The sequence below is a fragment of the Psammomys obesus genome, unplaced genomic scaffold (assembly GCF_907164565.1).
Source record: "Psammomys obesus unplaced genomic scaffold, mPsaObe1.curated_primary_1811, whole genome shotgun sequence".
Taxonomy (NCBI): domain Eukaryota; kingdom Metazoa; phylum Chordata; class Mammalia; order Rodentia; family Muridae; genus Psammomys; species Psammomys obesus.
Window position 1 is genome coordinate 13,828,979 of NW_026596073.1, and position 25,400 is coordinate 13,854,378.

General features: G+C 43.8%; 1 protein-coding gene across 7 annotated transcripts in view; it reads left to right on the forward strand.

Moving 5' to 3' along the window:
- Positions 1 to 25,400, forward strand: part of Grip1 (glutamate receptor interacting protein 1) — a 492,514-nt gene that overhangs the window by 443,904 nt on the left and 23,210 nt on the right. For 4 of the 7 annotated variants that reach the window (XM_055626000.1, XM_055626002.1, XM_055626001.1 and 1 more), the window contains exons 17-22: positions 886 to 1,025; positions 1,192 to 1,386; positions 9,993 to 10,149; positions 10,690 to 10,801; positions 10,916 to 10,960; positions 15,637 to 15,870. In XM_055626000.1, coding sequence (XP_055481975.1) covers positions 886 to 1,025; positions 1,192 to 1,386; positions 9,993 to 10,149; positions 10,690 to 10,801; positions 10,916 to 10,960; positions 15,637 to 15,870 — 883 coding nt within the window. The remainder of the gene's footprint in view (positions 1 to 885; positions 1,026 to 1,191; positions 1,387 to 9,992; positions 10,150 to 10,689; positions 10,802 to 10,915; positions 10,961 to 15,636; positions 15,871 to 25,400) is intronic. The other 3 variants (XM_055626004.1, XM_055626005.1, XM_055626006.1) reach the window with 1 other exon arrangement.

The window sequence follows — 25,400 nt, forward strand, 5'->3', positions numbered from 1 at the left end:
TAGATAGATAGATAGATAGATAGATAGATAGATAGATAGATAGATAGGATAGAGAATGATTGAGAGAGACCCAGGGTTGACTTCTGACATCGACATCTACACACACATGTATATGCATACCCACAAACATATACATACACCACACAAAATAAATTGATTAAGTGACATGATTTCTTTTTCCACATTTCAATCCAAGCTTTTCTACACGCTTTCCCATTTCATCCTCAGGGCTTTCCTATGAGATTATTATCCCCACTGTAGTTGTGAGGAACTAATATCTAGAGAGCTTGATATAAGATAACTGTCACACAGCTGGATGACAGAGATGGCCTTAAACTTAGCACTACATAGGCCTTTCAGTCCAAGCCTTTGTCAACCCTTAGAATCATACCAGGCTGCGGCTGTGCCTGCCTCATTTATGTCTCAGCCTCTTGAACCTGTCTTATGGTAAGATGAGCACCATCTTATATTAAACATTTTAAATTTGTGGGAATCAAGAATGTTGGCTGCTACGCACTGCTACGTTTATTGTTCAACAGAGTTCATTTCCTGGGGACCTATAAGGAGCTTACCAAATGACTCAGCTTTCTTGGAGTTTAAAAATTACCCAAGTCCATTCTCAAAACTAATTAAAACACTTTTTTTCTGATTTTATTGGAACCCAAAAAACAATTCACAACAGATGCAGGTCATAACATTTTCCAAGAGAGAGCTGGAAGTAAATTTTAGAGACCTTGCCAAGTTTCTAGTATAACTAGCATGCAGGAATACTGGGAAACTTACCCCAAGAAGCATGCCAGGATTATGTCTATCTTTCCTACCCTGCCTTCTGGGTCTACCCATGTCTGGGACATCTGCCTTCCCTACCCCTGTCTGGTATTCCAGGACTGGAGCGATCCACATTGGAGACCGAATCCTAGCCATCAATAGCAGCAGCTTGAAGGGGAAGCCTCTGAGTGAAGCCATCCACTTGCTACAGATGGCAGGAGAGACTGTCACCCTGAAAATTAAGAAGCAGACAGATGGTAAGTGGGGCGAGAGTCCCAATTAAGGATTTCCAGTGTATTTCCTTCCTTAAGAGAATGTGCAGGTGTCTATGTGTGTTTCTAGGGAAATCCCTCTCTAGCTAGAGTATTCAAGGATCTCATGTGAATTTACACTGATGCACACTCTCTCTCCCTGTCTGTAAAGCCCAACCAGCATCAAGTCCCAAGAAGTTCCCTATCACCAGCCACTCGAGTGACCTAGGAGATGCCGAAGAGGAACCCTCTCCGATACAGAAGCCTGGCAAGCTCACTGACGTGTACCCCTCCACTGTGCCCAGCGTGGACAGTGCTGTGGACTCCTGGGATGGGTCTGGACTAGATGCCAGCTATGGGAGTCAAGGTACGGAAGATTCTGTTCCACGTGCAGAATGCCTTTTTATAACCCGTGTCTGTTTCAGTGTGTCCACCTTGAACACCTTCCACCTGCTGGCCTCGAATTCTCTCCTCCTTGTAAGTTATGGGCTTTTATCATATACATGGATAGGGTCCTGAAGGCCAAGTGCTCAGTGCAGAAGCTTAGGTGGATAGGAAAACAGACTGCACTGTAGAGCGGTTTCATGGAGACAGGTCCCATCGCATTGTATTTTTAAGCAAAGATTTCACAAAGACAGGCAGGGATTTTTCTGAGATTGCTATCAATAGAATCACCAATGGCTGGTAACCCTATTGATTCATGAGCATGCATGGCTTAAATAAGAACTGAAGTTTTCCTTAGTGCTAATTGTCATGGAATTATAGTTGTGATATGTGAGGGTGTGTCATAGATGTGTCTTCACAGACATATGGTACTGACATCCATAACACAAACAGCCTGGAGGGCACAAAACTTGGTATCTTAGTTATAACTATCCTTTAGGAAAGTGTGTATCCAGCTGCTTCTCATTCTGGTTTTCCCATTCTCTTTGCTTAGCCTGCCTTTGTTGTGTCACTCTCTGTCAAGTCCTAGATAGGTGAAAAAAAATTGAAAGGACATATCTTTTCTTTTTTTTTAATTTCTTTTTTATTTATTACAACTTATTCACTTTGTATCCCAGCTGTAGCTCCTTCCCTCATCCCCTTCCAATCCTGCCCTCCCTTCCTCTTCTCCCATGGCCCTCCCCTAGTCCACTGATAGGGAAGGTCCTCCTCCCCTTCCCTCTGACTCTAGCCTGTCAGGTCTCATCAGGACTGGCTGCATTGTCTTCCTCTATGGCCTAGTAAGCCTGCTCCACCCTTAGGGGGAAGTGATCAAAGAGCCAGCCTCTGAGTTAATGTCAGAGACAATCCCTGTTCCCCTTACTAGGGCGCCCACTTGGACACTGAGCTGCTATGGGCTACATCTGTGCAGGGGTTCTAGGTTATCTCCATGAATGATCCTTGTTTGCAGTCTCAGTCTCAAAAAAGACCCCTATTACATCAGTTTTTCAAGCTATTGCATTGTCATGATATTAGAAATTGATGGAAAAAATATGTCGAACACCTCAAGTATGTTAAAGATTAATTATGGTGTGGTGTGTGTGTGTGTGTGTGTGTGTGTGTGTGTGTGTGTGTGTGTGACTGCGTGCTGAGTATGTGCATGTAAGTGCAGGAGACCAGAGGTGTCAGATCTCCCTGGAGCTGATGTAACAAGCAGTTGTGAGCCACCTGAGGTGAGGGCTGGGAACCAAACTCAGATCCTCTTCTGAGCCAGCTCTCCAGCCTGTACCACAAATAAAATTCAATCCTTCATTTATCTGGCAATTCTTCCAAGTCATAAGGCGTTGGGACAAGTTAGCCATGCCACCCAATGTCACGTTTTCAATGCCCAAAATTGTTGGGGCATAAGGAGGTGTTAGATAAAGGACTCTAGTCATGTTTTATCACAGTAGATGAGGTTTATATATCAGTGGGTGTGCTGATTTATTTTTTTACTAATGTGGAAAGATTTTTACAGACATTTTTGTGAGAAAACTGTTGATAATAAGTTCTGCCCCATGAAATGATACGTAAGAACTCAGCTATTCCAGCCCTTTACACCATAAAACCAGGACCGTGATTGGCGTATGAAATATGTTCTCTGTCCTTCCTTAGTAAAAGATGAAAAGCTACTTATGAAGCATTTCAAAAACTTTAATAACAGTCACAGTAGTATTAAATTTAACAGTGACACATTAATGTCTTTATAAGGCTGAGGAAACTAAGAGGCAGGTAGAGATCATGATGATCGGGCAGAGTTAAGATAATTTAAAAATCTAACAATGCCTTATATCAGTAGACAGCTTAAGAGTTTACTAAACATGTTCATGTAACAACTCCCATGCAATCTCCATAAGGAAACTGCAAGTTGAAGGTCACTGGACTTTCTGCCGGTGTGAGAAGAGGACCCAGAGGCCAGCTAGTCGACATCCGGTGTGATCCTTGGGGCTGTGGCCAGCATTGCTGGGTGTGGGCATGCTGTGTGTCCCTGAGCACTGAGCTATCAGGCTCTCTCTGCCCTCCCTCCCTCTCCAGCATCTCTGACAGCTCCTGACTGTGTAAGACTGAAATCTGCCCCGCCCTTGGTTTCTGTCTGTTATTCCTAGCTACGCCTCAAGGTGATTTAGATCCAGCTCCAGCCCCTTCTGCTGGAGAGCCCTTTCAGATGTGGGAAGATGTTATCACTTCTCTTTTTAAGTCTTTCCTTCTTCAAGCAAAATAGCTTGATTTCTTCAGCTGCTCTCCCACCTATTTTGGAGCCTCTTTATTGGCCTGTGACTCTCTCTCTTCTTGGTATGTCCATTTTAACGGAGCTTACTCGAGGAGAGCAATCAGAAAAGTGTGCTTAGCTGACTGGTGGCTCAGAGCACAGCAAGCCTGCCCGGGCCACCCACAGCAACACAGGGGTTTGGATCAAACTATGCAGTAATCGCTTAATTTTGAACTTGCTGTTCATCGAGAGCACTGAGTATTGATTTCTTTTTCTTTCTTACGGCATTGGGTGAAAGCCAGGTGTACTCAGCTTGTGACTATTTGTAACAGACCTCTTACAAGCAAAGCGTAAAGATACTGATTTTCCTCTTGTTATCATGTTCTGACATGGAGCTAGTCTTTCCAACTTGTCCCTCCAGCCTCTCATTGGACTCTGTTCTATCCCAGAAAGCCCTCACACAGGCTCTGTCTCCTTTAAAAGCCTGTAGCTGCCTCAGTTTTGCTGAACCCCCACAATGCAAAAGAATTGATGGCTTTGTGTCTTTGGTTACCACGTTCGTTATTGCTCTCCACCACGTCACCAAAATCTCCCACTTACTCATTCAGCAGATATTTAAGGTCCAGCATAATTCAACAGGATGAAGTCTGTTTTCATAGAGGGGCCTAATAGTTCACAAGTAAACAACTACCAACAACAATAAATATTACTCAATGGAAAAGAAAGTGATACAGATTACCAAAAGTTAAGGGGGAAACGGGATAAATAAGGAAATGCTACAGTGGGCCAACCTTGATTTTAATGAGTGGTTCAGAATACAAACTTCTCCTACTCATCTCTGGGGTGACTTTTTTCTCTCCTATTATCTGCTGGCCCAAGCTAGTCTTCTTTATCCAGATCTGGATCTTTGGGCCCTTGGGTCTTAATTACTGCTCCTTCTAACTGAGGAAACCCTGAATATGCTTGGCTATAGCAAAAATCAATAATTTTTAAAAAAGACAGCAAATTGTCACCTACTGAACTTTCACCCACAGGGAAACTGATGCTCTTAGGAGCTCTGTAATCCTTGACTCTCAGCTCAGGTAGCTGAATTTATCTAATTGTTTGAGCTTTCTTTTACCATTTGCATTTTCTCTAGAAAAATAAGTCTTTTTTTTAATTCAGGTTAAATACACTTGTATATAATTAAGTAATCTCTTGATTAAATCTTTTAGTGTCTCAGTTTCTGAACACATCCCTAATATAATATACTTTTTAGTATATTTGTTTCTAATTTTTATATGATTCAATTATTGGTGGATTGATTTATCCCCCACCCCCCACCCCCAGAAATGGTCAGCTGTGTTTACTTATTATTTTCACTCTGGGTCTTTGACATGGAATTTTGCCTTTGATCTAACTCTCTTATTCAGTCTCTTGGATTTTGTTCCTTTCCTGTATTGAGTTGGGTGCATTAGAAATGTAGGTTCTGCATGATGGCAAAAGTCAGGAACAGATGCCAATATGCATAGTCTGAGCCCAAATTTTCTGAAGACGTAGTTAAAGCATGCAGACTACTGTACTGAGCACACAGATTCACCTGTCCTCCTGTGGTGGCATTTCCAACTTACTTCCATTTAGCCTCAGATCTCTACATGTTTGGGTATCATCACCATCAACTGGCTTCGTTTCCACCGAGTTCTGGAATGTCTTCTTTGGCATCTAGTTTTACAGCCGATGATGCTGCATACTTACTAATTTTTTGATGTTCTATTTACTCACCTTCAGCATTTTGCTTATGACAGGCTTTTCCTGTTATACTTTGTCTTCTTCCCTTTCTTCTTTCCTCCCCTATTTCCTGCCTTCCCACAGCTATTCTTTGGATTTAAACTTTGCATATAGCTTGTGCCCATCCTCTTTAATTTGTCGCTTGTCACCCCAGTGAATGAATCCACCCTGAATTGGCAGTTTGCTAGAGCTCTGGGCTAGCCGCAACCCCCTGTTGTGTTCTAGGTTAGCAACCCTTAGCTGCTTCACACTGGTAACTGGACAAGGGCTTCTCTAGCTGGTGGGGAACAGAAGTTGCAGAGGTCCCTAGGCAGAATAGCCTGTTTATCCGTATGTGCCCTCTCTCAGTCCTCCTGTCTTTCTCCTGGTGATAGACAGGGTCCAGGGTATTTGCAGCCAACAGCCCATTCAGTGCATCCTAATGTTCTAAGGAAACCATTGCTGCTTTGCCCCAGTGATGGCCTCTGCTTTGGCTGAGTGGTCTCTACAAGTCTCTGGCCAGAGGAGTCTTCTCTCAGCCGCACACACACACACACACACACACACACACACACACTCACTCACACACACTCACACCACCCAATTCTCGCTGAATTTGCCTATATTTTGGCTTGAAATTATGGACCTGTTACACTACTGAAGACAGGATTGGATTTTGCTATTTGTCCTTTCCTTCAGAGGTGATGTCTGAAAGCAGGAATAACTGCCCCCACCACCACCATCTTTAAAGCTGTGTTCATCCAGACACATAAACCATTTTATTGGCAAGAACAATTACAAGCATACGATTTGAATTTCTTGTTCTTTGCATTACTGGGTCTTTGAAAACAAATCTGGCCAAGATTATCTGGCTTGCCTTCTTATTCTAAAATTGGTTTCCAAGAATACAAGTAACAACAAGACTTACAGCTCCCAACTTATAAACTTGGGGAGTAAATTCCCAAAAAGCATTTTCAAGCTTTATGTGTAGGAGCCAACATTGTTTAGTTTCCTTTCCCAATGAAGACTGGGTGGAAATTAAAGACCATGGATTGGAAGTACATACAGAAAACCAAGTGCACCTGCATAGGGGTGTCAGGACTTTACAAATATCTCAGATTTACTATCCCTAAAAATAAAAATCACCATGCCAAGGCAATTTAGAAGCACCTACATTTGCAAAGCTTTATCTTCCATTCTGCAAATAAATAAAATGAAACTGTACTCATCAGAAAGAACCAAGACTGAATTTTAAACCCTCATTATGACACAAAATATAAACCTCAATATTAAAACCAAGATGCAGAAGCAATAAAGAAAGGAGAGGGATAAAGGTTTCCAGTTCTAAATCAAAGCAGTGATTACTTACAACATATATATTTTTTAAATGTCTTTTTATCAAATTTTTACTTAAAATGCAATTTACAGAATCTGGGGAGACACTCGGTTAGTAAAGTGCATTCCACACAGGCATAAGGAGCCCAGTTGGGCTCTCTACCTACATTGAAACAAGGAAAACACCCAGGGGCATCCCAGCACTGGAGAGGATGAAACAGTGGGATTCCTAAGGCTTGCTGTCCAGCCAGATACCAGTTAACAAGCTCCAGGTTAGGTGAGAGGTCCTGTCCCACAAAACAGTTGGAGAACATTTGAGAAAGACACCAGACGTAAAATTTCTGACATACACAAACACGCACACTCATGTGCATGCGCACACATCTCCAGCACACACAAACACAATGCACTCTGACAAATGTAGTTTCCAATATCATAGGTGTGTTTCAATGTCACAAACTTGCACAGCCATACAGTAAAAACAAGGTTTAGTGCTATTTTTTCCAGTTTGTTTTTCACGCACATGGACCACTGATTTCAGTCTGACCCCAGGGTAGACGATCATTCCTGAGGCTCTGTTATCACCTCACCGCTAAAAACAGGCTTGCTATCGCCGGTCTAACGTTCGGCACTTTAAGTCACTGCACTGACATCTGCCTGTTTCAGCTACTTATAAACGAAAACAGGAATGATTACGTTTAACCACGGCGGGGATGTATTGCTTCACACTGGCCCAGACCCCGGCCGAGGCACGTGGTGTCTCAGTGACATCTCAACCCACTGCTTCTGTCAATTAGCATCTCTGGTGTCTCGGCATCACCGTCGCCTTCATCACACAGCCTCCCTCAAGTCTGCAGCGTCACATGCAGGTCCTCACTGAACTCTTGCTTTGCGTGAGTGTTTGATGTCATAGCTCTGGCAGTGTTATTTAGAAAATCCAAATATAGTCACAGACTCTTTAAAACAAAAAAAAACCAAACAGCTCAAATACTCCCTTGCTGGTTCTCTGATATTACATGTTAAGGTCAAAGGCCTTGAATTTCTAATATAGCACACTTTGTACCTGGGCCTCTCTACAGGGCATTTTATTCCGTTATGTCCCCGGCTCTTCATTATTTTCTAAGCAAGTGTTGGTCCCTAGTATGATACCTTAAAAATAATTAGTGTTTGCATATGTTATCCACCCTGTTATTTATCAGTTCAAAATGTGTTAACAGGTAAAAATTGGAGTTATCTATAAAGCATGCATATGTGTGTGCATGTGTGTACATGTTTGTGCATGTATGTATGTATGCATGCATGTTCATGGGTGTTTGTGCATGTGTGTATGCGTGTGTGTGCGCGCTTCTGTGCATATGTGCACCTATGTGCCTGTGTGTGTGCATGTTTGTCTGTGTGTGTGTGTGTGTGTGTTTGTATGTGTGTGTGCACACACATATGCATGCTTCTGCAAAGATAAGTACACTTAGTAGAGGAGCTAGTTCTCTCCTCCAGCCAGAATCAAAACACTTTCCCCCTCTTAAACCAAGCCCTGACAGTGATATGATTTCAGTTTTAAGCATGTACTCCACAGTGCTTGGGGATCTGGGTTTCTAAATATTTCTGCTGTATTTCACTGAGCACTTTATCCTGGGGGTCATTTCTTGATCCCAAGAGTTAGCAGTGCTCCAGCTGTTGGACTCGCATCTGGAACAAGACATGTAAGGATCCTTCAGACATTTCCTAGCTTTAGGAATGGTCAGGACATCTCACAGATTCTGACTAGCTTACACACAGCCCAGCTGCGGTGGGAGAGAGCGAGCAGAGACAGCCATAGGTCCAGATTGTCTCAACCTGGGTGGTCGGGAGACTCACCTCCCCCTGCATGGAGGAGCACATGTAAGTAGGGAGCGAGGCCAGAGTGTGTCCTTGGGAGTGGAGAGAATGAATTGCTGGATTTGGGGGTAGAGAATAGCCTTTATTACGTATGACTGGATCTTCACCCTTACTGTTTCCAGATTACTCAACATTGTCTTCCCAGCAGTCAGACCTAATAAATGTTGACACCTTTTATTACCCAAGTTCTAGCCCCAAATGGTGAAAACAGGGGTCCAGGGCTATATGTTATGTTGAATTCCTTAAATACAGTAAGACACGCATCTGGTATTAAGCCATATGGGTGTGTTTACACAGCCTGAGCAAATGGATTGAGAAATGTGTGATAATTATGATATAAGCTGTGCAGTCTGAGCTATGCATATAGCTATGGCCTTGATTTCTCAGTATACTCCAAAAAAATTATAACTGAAAAACTACATACTCCTCCACATATTTGAGGTTGCCTTCTAGATGCCTTCCTTGAAATACTTGCAAAGAATGTAACTTCTGCCTACTTAGAAACGTCCTTTCCGTCTAGTACTGTCAAAAGCTTGCTGCTGTGGACGTAGCTCACATTCAAGGGTGATGTGCAATGTGTAACCTGTTCTGCTCTCCATTTCTCCACTGCCTCTCCCTCAGGCTTATCAGATTTAACCCCCTGACAGAGAGGTCAGTCTTTGTTTTGCAATACAGATGAACATACTAACGCTTAAGCCACCTTATGCTGGCATCTTCCTTACCTCTGACTTTAAGAGAGAGACAGACGGCAGGGCAATATGGAGGGACAAAGGTCTTGCCCTGGGTCTGCCTGCTTCAGCTGTGGCAACCAGCCTCCAAGTGCCCTGCTTATAGGAGCTAAGCTTTCCCAACCTATCCCGGGATTTGATGGCTGAGGATTCTTATACGCCACGCCAAGCACCCTCCAGGGTTTAAATTGGATGAGAAATGAGTCTTGTCACTGAAACATGGTGGAATAATTGTGAAAGGAGAGGTGAGGGCTGGTAGATCTAGAGCCCTGGCCTGTGTCAGCCATGACAGTTAGGGGAAGACGAAGGTACATGCGTGGTACTGAAGGACCTGAAAACTGGTTCTACTGAAACTGTGAATTGAAGCCCCAGGAAGGCTTGGCTACTGGAAACCACTATTCAAAGCGTTTAGCATCATCTTTTAATTGCAAAAATTCTAGGACCGAAGCTGGATGTGAAGAAAGCTCTCAGAGCAGTGATGCAGGATCAGTACCACTGTGCACTTGCTCATGTTCCTGCTGTTACTCTGCTGTCCAACCCTCTGCCAGCCAATGACATCGTTCCTCAATCGACGAGAGGCTCCTCAGGGCCAGCTCTAATGCCTCGCTTCTGTTTCAGGCACGACTTTTCAGACTTCAGGATACAATTTCAACACCTATGATTGGAGGAGTCCAAAACAGAGAGGCAGCCTGTCCCCAGTCCCCAAGCCTCGAAGCCAGACTTACCCAGATGTGGGGCTGAGTAATGAAGACTGGGATCGGTCCACAGCCAGTGGGTAAGTCTGCACCCCACTGCTGTCACCATCCAGGGTGACTTCAGCTCTCAGAGGGAGGAGCTGCACTTCCCTGCAACCAAGGGCAGCTCTTGTTAGCATTGACCTTGTGACGTCACTGCCTTGTCCATCCACATCAGCCGCATAGAAGGTTTCTAAATGTGTGCTGCCCAGGAATAGCTGGGTCCCACCAGGCAGCAGTACAGTCTCACAGAGTAGCACTGGGGGAACTGAGCTTCTAGAAGCCATGTTCTCTTTGTGACAAGCAGCTCCTTTCCCGGCCCCTAAAGGCTGTTTTCACACTAAGTCACATGTAAGATTTGTCAAGAGTTCCTTTGCATTGAGTCGGAGTGTCCGTATGGAGCCAAGATGACCTGAAACGATTCTTTTTGCCTCAGACTCCCAAGTGTTAGGATTATAGATGTCAGCCACCAGTCCCAAGCAAGAGAACCATAGGGTATGTGCATGTGTGTGTGTGTGTGTGTGTGTGTGTGTGTGTGTGTGTGTGTCTTCCTTAACCCAGAATGTGTTTCTTGTTGGCAGCTTCACAGGGGCTTCTGACAATGCGGAGGCTGAGCAGGAGGAAAACTTCTGGTCTCAAGCACTGGAGGACCTGGAGACCTGTGGCCAGTCGGGGATCCTTCGAGAGCTTGAGGTAGCCCCAGTCCCGCTGCTTATCTTGATTGTTTCTACATTCATTTGTTTTTGGTCCTTTTACGTTTGCATTGATCACAGCAGTTCATTTAAAAGCTTTAACCCCTTTTCACAGGAGAAAGCCGACAGGCGTGTGTCATTGAGAAACATGACTCTCTTGGTAGCTACCCTTTCTGTTTCTACTTTTGCTTGTGAAGCCGCCTTCCCTGCCCTTGCCTTCCAGACAGCAGTTTGATTTTGTACAATGCAGTTCTTACTGACTTGTGGCTTCTGCCATTGCTCCCCTGCTAACCCTGAGCGTACCCGTTTCCCACCAAATCGCTAAGGAGCCAGCCCAGTTCCCCAACAGTGGTGCATTTCATTCTATTAGCTGCTTTAGAAAGGTTTCTTTGGCATGTTTTCATTTGTACCTGGTGTAGAAATTAATTTGACCGTTAAGAGGAACATAAGAGGAAATACAATTACATTCTGCTTTATCCCTAAGTTGATAATCATGTGGCTGTTTTTAAAAAGACCAGTCTATTTAATAAGCAAGCAAAAATATTATTCCCTGCTTTGCTGTTTATTGAAAAGTCTTGATCCCATATTCCGTAAGCAAACTGGATTGTAGTAGCTGAACTCTGGGCAGTTTCTGAAGCAAAGCTATGAAGCTGCTGACAGTATTCAGACTCAATCTGGGAAGGCCTGGAATGTTTCCTTTTATGTTCTTTTAAAGTTTCAAAGCTATAAAAAAGTAAAGTGGTGAAAGTCTCATTTTTGTTTTGATGTCATATGAGGTCCCCAAGTCACTATAAGGAATGCGAATGGCACAGCAGGGTGGAACTCTTGCGATTCTAAAATGGTTACTCATCTTTATATTATTTTGCTTCTCAATTGCATGTGTGGATATTTTATGTGATTCTAATGTTTGTGAATTTGCAAAGAGAATTCTGAAGGAAAACCGTAGTTTGAATTTATAGGCACCATAGTACTACCTGGCATGAATTTTGGCTTCAGAGCACAGTTAAAGGACCTGGGCATGGATAGACTTATAAAATTTAAATTAAGATGTGAGCCATTGATTTCTTTTTTTATACAGTTTTTTTTAAAGAGCACAATTCTTAAGTGCCAGCTGGTTTATTTAAACTTTTACCACCCCTTGTACATAGAATGACAAGTATCCCAGGCTGAAGTAGCACAATTCACAAGTCTTTTTTTTTTTTTAAGTTTATTTACTTTTCATCCTAAGGGTGCCCCTTTTCTCCTCTCCTCCCAGTCCTCTCTCCCCTCCTTCACTTTTCTCCTCTCCTTTTTCCCTCAGAAAAGGGAGCCCCTCTTCCCCGCAACAACCTACTCCAGAACATCAAATCACATCAGCACTGAGCATATCTTTATCCCCTGAGGCCGGGCAAGGCAGCCCTGCCAGGGGACGTGATCCAAAAGCAGGCAATAGAATCCATGTTAGGAACAGCAACCTCCCCCACCCCTGCCTCCACTCGCCAGAGGCCCCATTTGAAGGCTAAGCTGCCCATCAGCCACATCTGTGCAGGGGGTCTATGTCCAGATCATGCATGCACCTTAGTTGATGCCTCAGTCTCTGAAAGCCCCCATGGGACTGGGTTAGTTGTCTCTGTTGGTTTTCTTGTGAGGTTCCTGTCCCCTCCAGGTCCTTCCATCTTGCTCCCAACACTTCCACAAGACTCCCCCCCCCCCCAGAGCTCTATTCCATGCTTGGCTTCAAGTCAATCTGCTCCTGAGCGGAGCCTTCCAGCACAATTCACTATTTTGGGGCAGTGTCCTCACATGGGGTATTTTGGCACCCAAGCCTTTTCCATTTTGATACATTTCTCTTGTGGAATTCACTTCATTGGGTTCATTGAAGGTGCTGCAAAAAGTAACAGGATGATCCTGAGTCATTTATCTGTAGTTGAATTATCTCCCAGAGGTAAGGCACCACAGCCCACAGGTGCTTCCGTCAGGGCTTTATGTGATGTGTCCCCAGAAATTACAAATGCAGAAGAAAATGGGATGAGCCCAAGAGAAATTAAATTTCAGCTAGGAGGAATGTTCACAAGGTTCATAGATTAAATTCGTATTTACACTGTTATCACAAAAACTTCACTAATTTAAATGAATTCTGTTCTCTTGATTGGGAAAGCTGTTCTGTTTTTATTAAAGCCAGAATCCTGTGGATGAAATTTTAACTTCAGCACCAAAAGTTAAGGCAAACTATGGAGTTTATGAATATGGATTAGCTAAAATTATTTCATTAAAATGAAAATTTACTAATCATTTTCATTATTGCTAGAAATAATTTTGGCCCAGTACTAGTACTGAAAAATGTATGGCCTTCCCTTAAGCTAAAAACTCAAAGTAAGTCCAAGCAATTGCTATTGCTTATGTAAAACATAGGGATTTCTGGGTGATGATCTACAGAGCCAGTCCCAGGACAGCCAAGGCTAGACAGAGAAACCTTGTCTCAAAATAAAAATGGTTTAAAAAAAAACATAAAAATTATAGTAATATAATACTTAGCACAGTGATGAGTAGAGAACCTGATGTTTAAAAAATGAAATAAAAATTAAGTACTGAGTTTGCTGTTTCTTAATTAATGCTACTTTAACTTTTTTAACAGATAAATGTTTAAATTTTATTTGTACTTAAGCTTTTATAAACGTTTTAAGATGCTATTGACTCCCTTGACTTTCAGTTAAATGAACAATCCAGCCATCATTTGAAAACTTGAATGGGGTCTTCTTCCCTCTTCTCTGCTCCACGGGACCCCTAGTAAATCCATTTGCCCTGTCTCCTCTGGCAACTCAGACTCATTACAGCCAGGCTGTTAGCTCTCAGCCTCAGTAATTGTTTTATTTTCCACATACTTCTTGTGGATCTCACAAAAAGAGAGAGGGAGAAGGAAAAAATAGATATAAACACAGAAGATAACTGTTGTAAGTGGGTAATAATGGATAGATGGTTGTCAGTGCAGGAAAAAAATATCACTGCATACTATCAGTTACCGACAGGTTAAACACAGAAGCAATATACGAAAGTGTCATCAAATGAAAGATGTCCACGACACCAACACAGCTGGCCATCAGAGAGGTGTAAATAAACCTCAATAAAGGTATCTATCGGAAACATGACATATTACACATGCCTACATTTGCTTAAACATTAGTGGCTTTTGCCCAAATGGGTAAAAGTTTTATGTGGTCAGTGAAGTTGCAGAGCCCATTGGTCAAGGACTGCAACCAGACTTCTGGGCTTCCCATACCAGACTCTTGGCAAGTTACCAAACCTACCCACGTGTCTCTTTCAAACTTCTTCCCTTCGTGAAGGAATAAGACCTGTAGTGCCTACTTATGACGTTATTGAGTGACACTATACACAGCCTTCAGTCATCAGCAAGCATTTACCTGCAGCTAGAATGTAAGCATCCATGACATAAGTGGTCTAGTCCATACGTGTTTGTTGTTTTTGTTTCTTTTTCATACAGTTGTTAGAGCCATGCGTATTTACGTCAATACTTGGCAGTTGTGTAACTACTCTCTCAGTGGTACATATATGAACTGGACATCAGCTGAGAGTTACAAACTCTTATAGAGACAATGAGAAAGAGACTGCTCACTTTTCAGTGTTCCCACTAATGAATAGTTGCACAGTGACCTTGGCCCAATTGTTCCTTGTATGACCTTGGGCAAGTCAAATTCTTTGTGTTCCAGTCTCCTTCTATAAAGTGGGGTGTAGTGCCTACCTTATAGACTTATGGGCTTAAATTAGTGAGTGTATTTAGAAAGCTCAACAAATCAAGCTTTGTTGCTTATGGGTTTTGTAAATGTAAACAAAGCACGTTTTGTTTATTCACATGAGTACGGACGTAACGTCTGTGTCCGTGGCTTCAGGCACATTTACCAGTGTAGCCTTTATGGACATGGGCGGCATGTAAGGAACATAGAGTTGGCTGCAGTCCTGTTAGGATCTTGGCATCCTCCAACTGAGAGATGTCCATTCCCACCATGGTACTGCTTTCAGATCCTTCGCTGTCCCTCTTCTAAGATCCAGTCATCTGGGATGTAATCTTGCTTCTCTGTTACTCAGGGAATATATCTGAAACTGAACAAACTTCCCTTTCCTGGTAAAACCCATTTCAAGTCTCATAGCATTTGACCAAAGTGTTGAATCTAATATAAAAGGGTCATTTTCCCAAGAATATTATACAAAACCATTTCTAAGAAACACTGTGCCATGAGATGTAGAAGCCAAAATGCTTATGAGTGTTGAAAGATGTGTTTACAAGCTTCTGGAGCCGAAGAAAGACGCTCTTGACAGTGTCAGGCAGGAAGAGTTAGGAGAGCCCTCTGCCTCTGCATTAGTAATGCCATCCCAGCCTACAGGTTGCTTCTGTTGGAGCCAGAGGCAACATTACAGATATCAGTAGCCTTGCCTCCACCAAGAAACACTCAGATCACATCTATAAAACACGCTGAAGGTGGCTTCACGAATCCCAGCTCTTAGAGCCAACTCAGTGGAGAGTTAGTGCTTAAAATACAGTTTGCAGTAAACTAATGTTGGAGCTTTTCAATTTGCCTCAACATTGCTAGGGGTGGTATTTGATTAAATAAACTCAGGGGCTTAAGTACTTCCATTGGAGTTGAGATGTGCATTATAAACGTAATTGCAAAGCATGTTCCGGACTTTCATAGTTCAGTCAGTGCATCCATTCTCCAGCCTTTGGTTATGCCCTGAAGACACCATATTTTGACTGGGCAGAAGGAGAACCGTGCTTAATGTTGAGCAAGCAAACCTTTTCCTTCTCTGTGGTTTAATTGTTTCTGAAAATTGTCAATGCCACAGGCAACAATCATGTCGGGGAGCACTATGAGTTTGAATCATGAGGCTCCAACCGCTCGCAGTCAGCTGGGGCGACAGGCCAGCTTCCAGGAACGGAGCAGTTCACGGCCACACTATAGCCAAACAACTCGAAGCAACACCCTGCCTTCAGATGTGGGCAGGAAGTCTGTAACCCTGAGGAAAATGAAGCAAGAGATAAAGGAGATCATGTCCCCAACTCCCGTGGAACTTCACAAGGTCAGTAGACACCTTTCCCTGTTGCCTAACGTAGCAGCCATGCTGCAGGGCAGCACTACTTTGATGCAGGCTCGGCCCTGACTTCTCTGGTGGGCTTAGCCAAAGAGAAAAGTTGAAAGGCAAAACTTCAGAGACTTATTTCATAAATCATGCCCCTGGGAGGATTATCCTGGAAAGCGGGGAAGATTGGTTTTCAGGTGATATGTTCATCAAAAACTGGTCAAAAATCTTACAAAAAATGTGAGCTTCCAATGTTACATGGAACTTTGATGAATGAGTCTTGTTTTCATTGAAAGGGGGAAGGACTTTTTTTTTTTTTTTTTACAATTCATTTGTTATATATCCAGATTGAAGCCCCCTCCCTCAACTCCTCCCAGTTCCACCTTCCCTCCTCCTTCCCCCCCATCTCCTTCCCCTAGTCCACTGAAGGAGGAGTTCTCCTCCTCTGCCATCTGCCCATAGCTTGTTAAGTCTCATCAGGACTGCCTGGATCCTCTTCCTCTGTGGCATGGCAAGGCCGCATCTCCAGGGGGAGGTGATCAAAGAAAGAATAGGCAATTTAGTTCATGACAGAGGTAGCCCCTGCTCCCCTTACTTGGAGACCCACATAGAGACTGAGCGGATATTAGCCATATAATATAGGTATACTAAAATCTACAGACCTAAAGAAGCTAAACAACAAGGAGGGCCTTAGGGAGGATGCTTAAATCTCATTCAGAATGGCCAAAAGGATAGACACCAGAAGAGGTGGAAGAGAAGGAACAGGATGGGAACCTACTATAGATGGTCCTCTGAAAGGGGTAAGGCTTTTCTAAGCATCCTTTGTATATGACTTCACTGACAAGAGGCTTCAGCTCATTGTAAGCAGGCTTCTTCCTCAATTACGTACCTACACTAGACGTGACACTCTCAACAAAACGTTAGATGTCCTAGCTGCGCTCCATGCTGCACTACAATATTGTCCACCTCACGGAGAAAACTTCCTCTCACACTCAGCCCCACTTCAGAGCCACCCACAGAATTTCAGCGAGGCGTGAATCGGTGTGACAACACTGGCAGGCCCCAGGCCAACGTGAGCCCTGGCAGGGAGGTTCACTCAGCTAGAACTGCTAGTTTATTCTTCTTTAATATGTGAGGATGTTTAAAAAGTACAACCCTAACCTGCTCTTCATAAGAACCAAGACCCTTCCTATCATTAGTAATCTACTAACAGAATTCATTTGCTCAAAAGAGCACCTAAGTGTCAAGTTGGAAGGAATTCACACGTCACCCCTCCCTTCTCCTATAAAGACTCCAACTTCCCTAACTACCCTGCAAAACATAGCTACTTGTTTTATAGCAGAGTATGATAGCGGGAAGAAAGGATAATGTGAATTACGCTCTAATCCACGAATTCATCCACTTGTTGACACTTGTAGACTGTGTAGACCCTCAAAGGATGTACTGTCCGTCCATGGACAGCATGGAGACGAGTGGGAAGACATCTGGGGAACCCAGTGGGAAGACAGTGGGATCAGCACAGGGACAGCAGCAAGCCTGGCAGCCTCAGAGTACAGAGAGTGGCGTCTCCCCCACTGTGAAGGAGACTCAGAAGGCTTCCTAGGCTTAGGAATGGACTGTGCCAAGCAGATAGAGGGTGGGGAGGAATTCCAAACACAGAAAGAAGCCTCTGCAAGGGAGTATCAAATGCCATGGGACATTTCAGGAGTGACAATATCCTCATATGACCAGGGTTCTTTATATCAGGAGATTTTCCGAAGAGCAAAGATGCTTCTGGCACTTTGTAATTAGGACCCAGGTTGAACCCCATTACACAGTTTAGCTTGTTTAGTTGTCTTGGGGAAGCAATCTGCCTGGTGACTCACGTATCCTAACTCACAGGCTGACATATACCATCATGCCATAGGAAATTCCATAGCCATTAAATTGCAAAGGCTACATGTTTTGTAATGTCATGTATAATTCTGCCATGCCAAGAAGAGACCCACCCTCATTCCCTTGGGCATGTGTGAACACTCCCCTCCATCTTCTTTCAGTTTTTTCCTGGGTTGAGAAACTGAGTTGTTTACCTCCCCTTCTTTAACCTTAAAGAAAAATGATTAAAAAAAAAAAAAAGAAAAAAGAAAAATAAAGAAATATGATACCAACATGCCCTGAGTACCTACTGAATTCTATCTACTGCATATTTTTAGCCCTCACAATAGACATTTTTACTTGACACTTATTATCATTTATATGACAGGAAAAGTCACAGTAAGAAATTATCTTTTGGTTTTCTATCTGGAGCTAAGTTATTTTCTCAAAGAAAGTTATATATGGCCCTGGAACATAAAAGTCCCATGTCCCATTATTTTTGCATCCAGCAAAAATAATGACAGTAACTTGGATGTACAAACTGTTATAACTGAAAAGTTTTAGTGGGGCTCTGCTGAAATACAAGTCTTATTTAAAAAAAAAAAAAAAGGGGGGGGAAGACTTTTGGCTCTTTGATCACCTCTCCTTGAGTGGGGAGCAGCCCTACCAGGCCACAGAGAAAGAAAATGCACCCAGTTTGATGAGACCTGATAGGCTAGGGTCAGATGGAAGGGGGAGAGAACCTCTCCTATCAGTGGACTTGGGAAGAGGCATGGGAGGAGAAGAGAGAGGGAGGGTGGGAGTGGGAAGGGATTAGGGAGGGGGCTACAGCTGGGATACAAAGTGGATAAATTGTAATTAATTTTTTTATTTTAAATAAATAAATAAATAGAAAGACTTCATCACTCTGTTAAATCTAACAGGTGGTAGTGGACAGACCAGCTGTGTGTCACCTTTGTGTACCGGTGTGTGAATTGAGTGTGTGGGGAGGGGAGTTAATGAGACATGGGCTCAAATTGTAAACACGGCTTGATAAATGTCACGTTGCTTCCCCCCACCTTCGTTTCCATCATTTTCCCTAAATATGGTTATAAGCACATTTTTCTTATAACTTTTCTGTCTTCTAAACTGATCCCCAACAAAATGAGACTCTCAAAAACCAAGTAGTACCCTAAGATTAGAGCCTCCCGAAGCACGTAGTTAAGATGGAGTCCATGGGCTCATGCTATGGGTTCTCGGGGAGGCTTCTGAGAACATCACAGCTTCCTTCAGGTAAATTTGGTTCCCCTGCTAGGCCACCTAATGGGTTTTTGCTTAGCACACTTGAGTGGTCGAGAAGGAAACGATCATTAACAAGGAGAACTCACCCTTGATTGTGCCTGGGTCTTACACATGTGTGTCTTCGAGCACCTGACATCCTGGGAAAGCACGCTAACATGCTGATTTAGTTCATTTTCATTGCTGTGATGGAATGTCTGAAGGAAACAGATTGTGGGGAATAAAAAGACTCAGGTTGGTTCATCGTTTCAGAGGGGGCAGCCCATCCCAGTGAATGTGGCACATCTGAGAAGCTCTCTTTCTGTAATGGACCAGAAAGCAGGGAACAATGCAGGAAGCTACCAGTGATGAAATGCCCCTGCAGACCCACTCCCATCAACCTGCTCTCTCCAGCCACCACCGCCCTAAGCTTCCACAGCCTCCCAAACTATTGCCAACATCTGGGACCAATCGCTCAAATAGCAATGTCCTGGAGAACATTATCTATTCAAACCATAATATTGGTACAATTGAATCTATCCTCTAATCCTGCCTGCTACCATTAAGCCTTTGTCAAAAATTAGTGGTAGCATGGGGGGGGGGGGGGGGCTACAGAATTAGAAAAAAACAAAAAACAAAACACAAAAACCTCTCTTCTTAACTTGAAGATATCCAAGCTACAAGACTAGCTAGAGTCTAAACAAAGGCTGATTTCCAGTCCCTGAAATGCTAGGGTAGAGGAATTTCTACTATACAATAATAGATCAAGGCAGGATGAATAAATGGACACAGATCTGTGCCATTATGAGAAACACAAGGAAAAATAAAGAGCATAAGCCCTCACTTCCTGCGGCAGGCCACTTATATCACCCTCGTACAAAAGGAAGTGTTTGCTTGTGTGTCAGCTTCTCAACTGTAATGGTCAATTCTGATGGAGCTGAGAGATGCCTAGCATCCCAGTTAACACAACTCTGGGTGTTTCAAGGCATTTCCAGAAACAATTAGATAATGAGGGCCCTGGCTTAACTGATAGTATAATCCATTCATAGATTCAAATTCTGAGGAAGTTATTGGGAGATGGTAGGGCCATGGAAGGAGAAGCCTAGTTAGAGAAAACAGACACACGTGTCTTTGAAAGATACATCTTGTCCTGATTTCTCTCTCTCTCTCCTCTGTCTCTCTCTTGAGACAGATTTTCACATAGCCCAGGATGGCATCAGACTCATTATGTGCCTTAAATATCTGCTCCTCCTACTTCTGCCCTATGAATGCGGGCATTACAGGTGTATGTCATCATCCCTGTTTGATATGGTGCTAGGAGCTGACTGAGGGCTTCATTCATGCTACGCAAGCACAGTATCAAACTGCACTCCATCTCCAGCCTGTGTCCACTTTGTATGTTTCCTCTCTGGTCTCTGACAAACATGATGTTCTGCACCATTGCAGACTTAGAATTAATGCAGGCCCAAATACTTACTAGAAAGAGAGAGAGAGAGAAAGAGAGAGAGAGACTCAGACAGCGTAAACTGAAGGGCATCCGCATCCTACTTCACATTGTCCACAGTGGCATGAATCTCAGGCAGAAATCGTGTCTCAGTTTGCTCCCATTCCATGGATTCCTCCTCACTTTCTACCTATATCTTTTCAATATTCTCCCCTTCACCCCACCCCCTTGTCCTTCAGGCCTTTGGGAAAAACCCTGAGCTCTAAATGCTTAGTTGTTATTCATCCACTCTGCCTGAGCTGCTGTGAGGGTCTTCTCTGGCTTTCCTTCACATCGTACACATTCATTGCTGAAGGCAGACTCCTTAGCTGCCATTCCTGACACTTAGAAAGACAGACACACTCAGCCTCACTTTCCTGGCTGAGTGCAGGTGAGAAGACATCGGAGCTGGAGTGATTTGGTACCCAGTATGAGGCTGGAGAAAACAGTGGTACTGGATCTGCCACGGTCCCCTTCTCCAGCTTTCTCAACTCCAATGCATTTTGCACTCAAACTCAGTGCACTCCACTTCCTGGATGTGAGTGAGTCCAAACTTTGCAGCACAGTATACACTGAGATTTTTGTGGTTGTAGTTGTTGTTTCTTATGTACCAATTGCATTAAATTAATTCCAAGGTTTATTGATGGGTCTCAGTCAACAGTTTAAAGAGTGAAACTTCAGTTGTTTTAATTGTAGATGGGAGGTGCCTGTCCCTGTGGGGTACTTGATAAAATAGACTTTCTGTGTTTTCAGGGACCTTGGGTCAGGAACACCTATATTTTAGCAACACTGTCAGTGGATTCTCTTGGAGTCTAAAGATTGCGACTCACCCACAAAAGTCTTGCTAGCTCTAGAAAGGTGATTATTGTGTTTCAGTGTAATCCCAGACACAGGGCGGCAGATGGAAAAGGAAAGGGAGGCTTCAGTTAAAGCCCTGGAGCTTCCGTGTTTTATCTTTCAAATGAGTTCTGTTTTCTGCAGCAGCTTATCACACGCTCTTTCTCTCTGCAGATAAAGAACGTGCGATTTTAGCTTCTTTTCACTGATAACCTTCCTCCTTCCCCTTTGGAATCTTAAACATTCGCTGGCGGCCACTTGATCTATCTCTGTTACGAAACACCTTCGCACACCTTTGGGCACCAAAATGCTCTTTTGCAAGAGGACAAGTTCTCCCCCAATTCAGCCCAGTTGAACTTTAAAAATAATCCCTTTTGGCACTGGCTTGTTCCCCACCATGCATGACTTTCAATAGAAGTAAGGAGCTTAATTGTATGCAGCTATTTGTATTTGTCTTTTAAAATAATAATAATAATTTTTGAGGTTTGGGTTTTGTTGTTGTTTTTATTTTTGTTTTTGTTTTCTTTTTGCTATTTTTCTTTTGTTTTTGTTTTTGTTTATTTAAGGCTGCTGATGGCTCAGTGCTAGAATATTTGAGTTCCTCCTAGGAAGCTCCATATGTTCAGCTTTCCGCTCAGCCAAGCTCAGCATGAATTTGCAGTCTGTGGGTTTTCTCAGAAGGGGGCTAGGTTGGGGAAACTGTCTTAATCCTTGGACTGAGTGCTGTGGTTGACACCAACTTCTTTGGTAATCTAGTCCACTAATTAGGAACAGGCTCAGCCCTAGGAAGAAATGAAAGGGAAATACATACCATTCTTGGGCACGCCTCTACCTTCAATTTGTAGTTGCTGTGGAAGGACAAAGGCATAGACAGACCTCCAAGCCACTGGTGCAGGACGGCCTGCCGTAGAAATCACTAGAAGCTCAAAGCAGCTCAGTGGTCGTGTGGACTTGTGCAGTTATATGCAGCTCAGCTTCGCTGAGTTCCTTTTTTTCAGAACTAGAGAGCATGGGGGGTCTGGGTTTCCTCACTTCAGGAAGAGGGAGCGGGACCACCTGTCAGCAGGCAAGGGAAATATCACAGCCCACTTTTCCCAGGTGCGTTCAGCAAGGTCCAGAGCCCTACTTCAGGTCTCCTCAGCTGCCAAAACTTGAGCAAGCACCATAAGACCATGAAGGACAGACAGCAAAGCCAAGAGACTGTGTTTACTCAGAGAAATGGAGGCAGCGGCTCCTTGTCTGTCACTGTATCAGCCTGGCAGCCAGATTATACCCTGTGGTGCCAGGGGCAGATAATAGTGTGAACACTGTTGAGGAGGCATTGACAAGGATGACAGGGACTGGAGTTTGGGTTTCATGTTCCAACTAAATGATGTCCCTGGCGATCCACAAAATGCATGCTCTCCATTGGTTGCCCATGGTTGTGGTTCTGGTCTCTTAAACATTAAAAACAGGAAAAAAAAAAATTGGGGCAGGGGGACTCATTTTAAAAATGCTTTTGTTGTTGTTTTACTTACCTCAGTAACAAAGAATGACAGTAGTGATGAAGCTTGTTTAAAAAGCAATCGAGAGGAGTCTGTATCAGTCAGTGGAATAAGAGCGCGCGGGCAGCATTGCTCTGCCTAGGGACTGTCTTTGACATACAATCTATACAAAGGGTGACGCAGGTATCATCTGCACTTTTGGCAGGCAGAGCTCACTCGGCATCTTGTCATGTTTTATGAGTTGTCCACTTCCGCAGTTGGAGGGAGGAAAGTCAAACGGAGCCGATGTCCCACGTCTCACACAACCTTCAGCAGTCCTGTGAGATGGTGTGCCTTGTTGCTGTGTGTGATGCTCCTTATGCAGTCTGCTGCAGATCCGTCTCCCTGATGTCCCTGATGTCCCTGTATGTCACTGTTGAGATTGATGCGGAGGTTTTACATCATCTGTAGCATGTACATTTAAAATGGTGGGCTTCCTGAAGGTCATTCCGCTTCACTGGTGTCCATGTTCTGGGGGAAGAGCTGTCTGTGCCTGACCCTCCACACAGCTTTGCCCTAGCTCCTGTTCAGCAGCTGTTGTGGTCTTTGAAGGCATAACAGTGTAGCCCAGGACTTGGGTTTTTCTCTCTTTAAGATGGGATTTATTGAACTGAGGCACTGTGCAGTGTCAGCCTTCGGGAATCCGTCTACAATGAGGAAATAAAATCAAGACAATTGGTGCTTCGCTCAGTAGGAGCCCAGTCAATTCCCACTTGTCATCCCTCACCCCTCTCCCCCGCAAAGGACAGTAACCTTGGGCTTTAATTCCCACAGGCTCAGTATCAGTGGATGGTGCAGCTCTGACAAGAGCTGACAATTGGTCCCTGAATCAAGGAGGCCAGGGCAGGTCTACAGGGAATTAGCCATCTGTAACCTGGAGAGGACACAGGAAAGGTCAAGAGGAGAAAAGCCAGGCAAGAGTGACTTGGAGAACAAGGAAGCAGGGGGTTGAGTACGGGGTACCAATGCCATGAGTAAGCATCAGGCAGTTCTGAGAAAAGACACCAGGGCTAGGTGCCCGTCCACACAGCCAGCCAACGCAGAAGTAGCCAAGACAGGTAGAAAGGCCAGAGGTGCGGCAAGCTATTACTAGGTGACCATCAGCTCCCATGGCTAGGGCTGAACTCTCTGTTTCTCTGGGAAATAAATGCTTTATAAAGGTGCTCCATGGTGAAGCCATTGTTAATACACCACGGTTCTTCAAAAGGACCACCCTCCCTCAGCTGGGACCTAAGTCCTCCAGGACCAAGTCAGCCTGAGAGCCAACACATAGAGCCAGCATTCTGGATCCTCATCTCACAGCCCAGCCCTGTTTCTCAGCCCCTAGTGCCACACGATGCCAGACAGCATCAGCAGGCAACATCAGAGCCAGCTGGCCTTTTCTTTCCTCTGCCAGGGGTACTCCCTTGAGGGAAGCCGCAGATGCCTTTTTGACCCAATTTGTTTGGAAACCTGAGTATTTCTAGTGATGTAAACAAGATCTGTTCACTCTGGGGCTAAAGAGTCTGTTGGGAAGCTGGACTCTTATATTTTATTATTTTATTTCTTTCCAAGATCTGTGGGTAAGGTAAGCCTATCCTCAAACCTGGCATTGCTTGAAATATCTTGCTTAAAGGAATATGGCTGCCCTAGCAGCGTCTGCTAGGAGTAATCCCAAGTGCCTGGTGGCTTCCAGGGAAATCAGCATCATGAGAGATGAGGTGTTGCTTTGGTTGGAACAAATGACTGGGCTATAAGGAGGCTGTCGGGGCTTAGGGACGGCTTCCAGGGTGGCTGTCACTTACTGTGACTTGCTTAAGATGCTCCCCTCAGTTGCCCTTGAAAGGGGATAAACTGGCTCCGATTAAAGCATCGATTGTCCTTTGGATCTCTACATGAAGACATGGTTCAGACAAGCAGGTAGAATTGCTTAAAAAGGTAAAACAAGGCTGAACATGAATCTCAGTAGCCTCACTACACCTTGCATAGCTCTGGCTCAAGCTTTAGACTCTGAAGCAATTGCATGAAATAGGCATGAATTAGGGTGATCTCCATTGAACTCCCTATTCACAGTTTTTTGTTTGTTTGCTTTTTTAAAGAGGTGCATTGGCTTATTTAGAACAGAAGAAACACTTGCAATTGTGTTAGCGCCTCAGTTTCCTCTGAGGTCCCCCGCAAATAGAGATTCTACAAGATAAATTGTGCTCACCTGGGTTAGAATAAAATGCAAAACCAGCTTCAAGGTAGCCGTTTTCAAAGAGCAGGATTTTATGTGGTGCTCCAGGAAACCACAAGAGGGCACAAACGAGAAGCAACATAGCAAAAGATACATGATTCATCTTTAGTTTGTTGGGCTGTTGAAAATGAATGAAGGCTGCCTAGCCAGCAGGAAGAGTCTAACTCCAAAAAGAAATCATGATTTGGTAGAAGGCGCCCAGCAGATGAGGTCAGATATTCCAGGATTGGATCTAATGCTTGTTTGCATTAGATCAAAACAAGTCATTCCATCAACTTCTTCAAGGCTCTGTGACCTCATTAGAAGAAAGGATGATTTCCTTGTATAGATTTGCTGGAAGATCAAAAGTAACAATATGTAA